Consider the following 1,878-nt stretch of genomic DNA (forward strand, 5'->3'; position numbering starts at 1 on the left):
CTGCAGTATGCGTGTGTGCGTGTGTGTGTGCGTGAGTGTGTGCGTCCTGCACATGCGCCCTGCACGCAGTTCCACCTCCTCACCCCGCTCCTCTCCAACTCCCACCTCCCCTACACCCCCTACACCCCTCACCCCCCCCTTTGGGCTGGAATTTACAACCCTCCACCCCTAAACCCCCCCTCCACCCAACCCCTCCACCCGCCCACTCAACACGGGCTGGCTGCAGAACGAGTTCGCGCTCTCCTCCAAGCCCCTGTACGACGCCCCTCTGGCGCCCTTCACCCACCCCGCCACTGGGGGACCCTTCCTGCCGCGACACACCTTCAAGACGCGGGTGAGGAGACTGGTGTGTCCGCCGTACCGTATGTACGGAGTTGAGGAGGAGAGGAGAGGAAAAGGAGAGGAAGGAAAGGCCCTTCCCAAGAAGGAACGGGAGGTGCCAGGACGCGTGTCACGTGACAAGGCAGCTGAGGCCAAACAGGTCGACAGGACTTGTGTGGGTCGTTATTGGCGGGGATGGCACTGGCGTTGAGGGTGAGCAGCATGGGAGGAGGCCCACACCTGCACCCTCTCAGGCCCTGGTCTCGACAAGTCCGGATTTCGCACCGAATGACCCGGCTTCTCACAACACCCCCCTCCCCCGTCCCTCCTTCTCCCCAACACACGCAGCCGCTGGGCTATGAGTACGACAAACTGCCTGCAGTGCCCGGGGGTTCGGGGGGCCAGGGGGGCCAGCAGCTGCGAGAGGCGCCCACGCTGGCACGGTTCGTGGATGTGGATCCCGTCAGGTGCGTGTGTTGGCATGCCAATGGGGGAAAGGGAGGCTGGGGAGGGAGGGGGCCTGTTGTGGAAATACACACACGCCCTCGCGGACACCTGTCCTGCGTGTTTCCACGAAGACAAAAGACATTTGCATGCACACGCACGCATATTCCCTGCTCCTTTATACTTCATCAACACTCACGCACACACACACGCACATACACACACGCACAAACACACACGCACACACTTACACACGGCGTCGTCTGGGCGGGCTTTCATTTCGTTTTTCAACACACACGCACGCACGCAACACCACAGGTTCCCGGGTCGCTCCGTTGCGCTGCACGTGTTCGTGGTGCCGTCGGAGGAGGCAGGGGCGGAGGCAGCAGGGGCGGCGTTCACTCCGCCCTCGGACCCAGACGACTTCCCGGGAGTGCCGCAGGTGCGCCTGGCTGGGGGGTAGGGCGGGGGTGAGCGGGGGGCAGACGGCGGGGGCTTGTCAACACCAGCCCAAGCTGGACTCGGAGAATAGTCCCGGGGAGTGTTGACTTCGGCCCTTCACATGGAGGAAGGCCGACGAGGGGGGGCGCATGAGAGGGAGGCGGCGGCACACGGGGCACCCGGGCAGCGGCGGCAGCGGCCAGGCCGCCGCGAGTGGCCGCCTGATGGGTGTTTGTGCAGCGCGGGCCTTTCCTGCTGGCCTAGCTTCCCCGTTGCCCCGCCTCCTCCCCCCTCACACACATACACACTCTCCCTCTACCCCCCTCCCCCGGAACTCGGTGCATTTCGGGGATGGGGACTACTATCGCTCCGTTGCCAAGCATAGGCCACGCTCTCCTCCTCGCTCTATTGCATTGGGTTCGGTTTAATTTGGGCTGGAATCTACAACCCCCCCACACACACACACACACACAAACACACGCTCCCTCTCACCCCCTCCCAAAACCCCCCGGGAGCAGTACGGCGGCCTGACGGGCGTGTTCGGCGGCCGCGGCGGCGAGTGCGACAACTGCAAGTGAGTGGGGCGGGGGGGGGGGTGGACACAAAGCCTCTTCCTTCTATCTGATACACACGCGCACACTGTCTCACTCTTACACCCGCCGCGCTGCCCCC

The 1,878-nt window shown here is 64.3% G+C and overlaps 1 protein-coding gene across 1 annotated transcript in view; it reads left to right on the forward strand.

Moving 5' to 3' along the window:
• Positions 1 to 1,878, forward strand: part of CHLRE_14g609202v5 (uncharacterized protein) — a 13,402-nt gene that overhangs the window by 6,230 nt on the left and 5,294 nt on the right. Inside the window, exons 11-14 of the mRNA XM_043069945.1 lie at positions 227 to 334; positions 670 to 788; positions 1,084 to 1,207; positions 1,725 to 1,761. Coding sequence (XP_042916618.1) covers positions 227 to 334; positions 670 to 788; positions 1,084 to 1,207; positions 1,725 to 1,761 — 388 coding nt within the window. The remainder of the gene's footprint in view (positions 1 to 226; positions 335 to 669; positions 789 to 1,083; positions 1,208 to 1,724; positions 1,762 to 1,878) is intronic.

This window comes from Chlamydomonas reinhardtii, chromosome 14 (assembly GCF_000002595.2).
Source record: "Chlamydomonas reinhardtii strain CC-503 cw92 mt+ chromosome 14, whole genome shotgun sequence".
Lineage (NCBI taxonomy): Eukaryota > Viridiplantae > Chlorophyta > Chlorophyceae > Chlamydomonadales > Chlamydomonadaceae > Chlamydomonas > Chlamydomonas reinhardtii.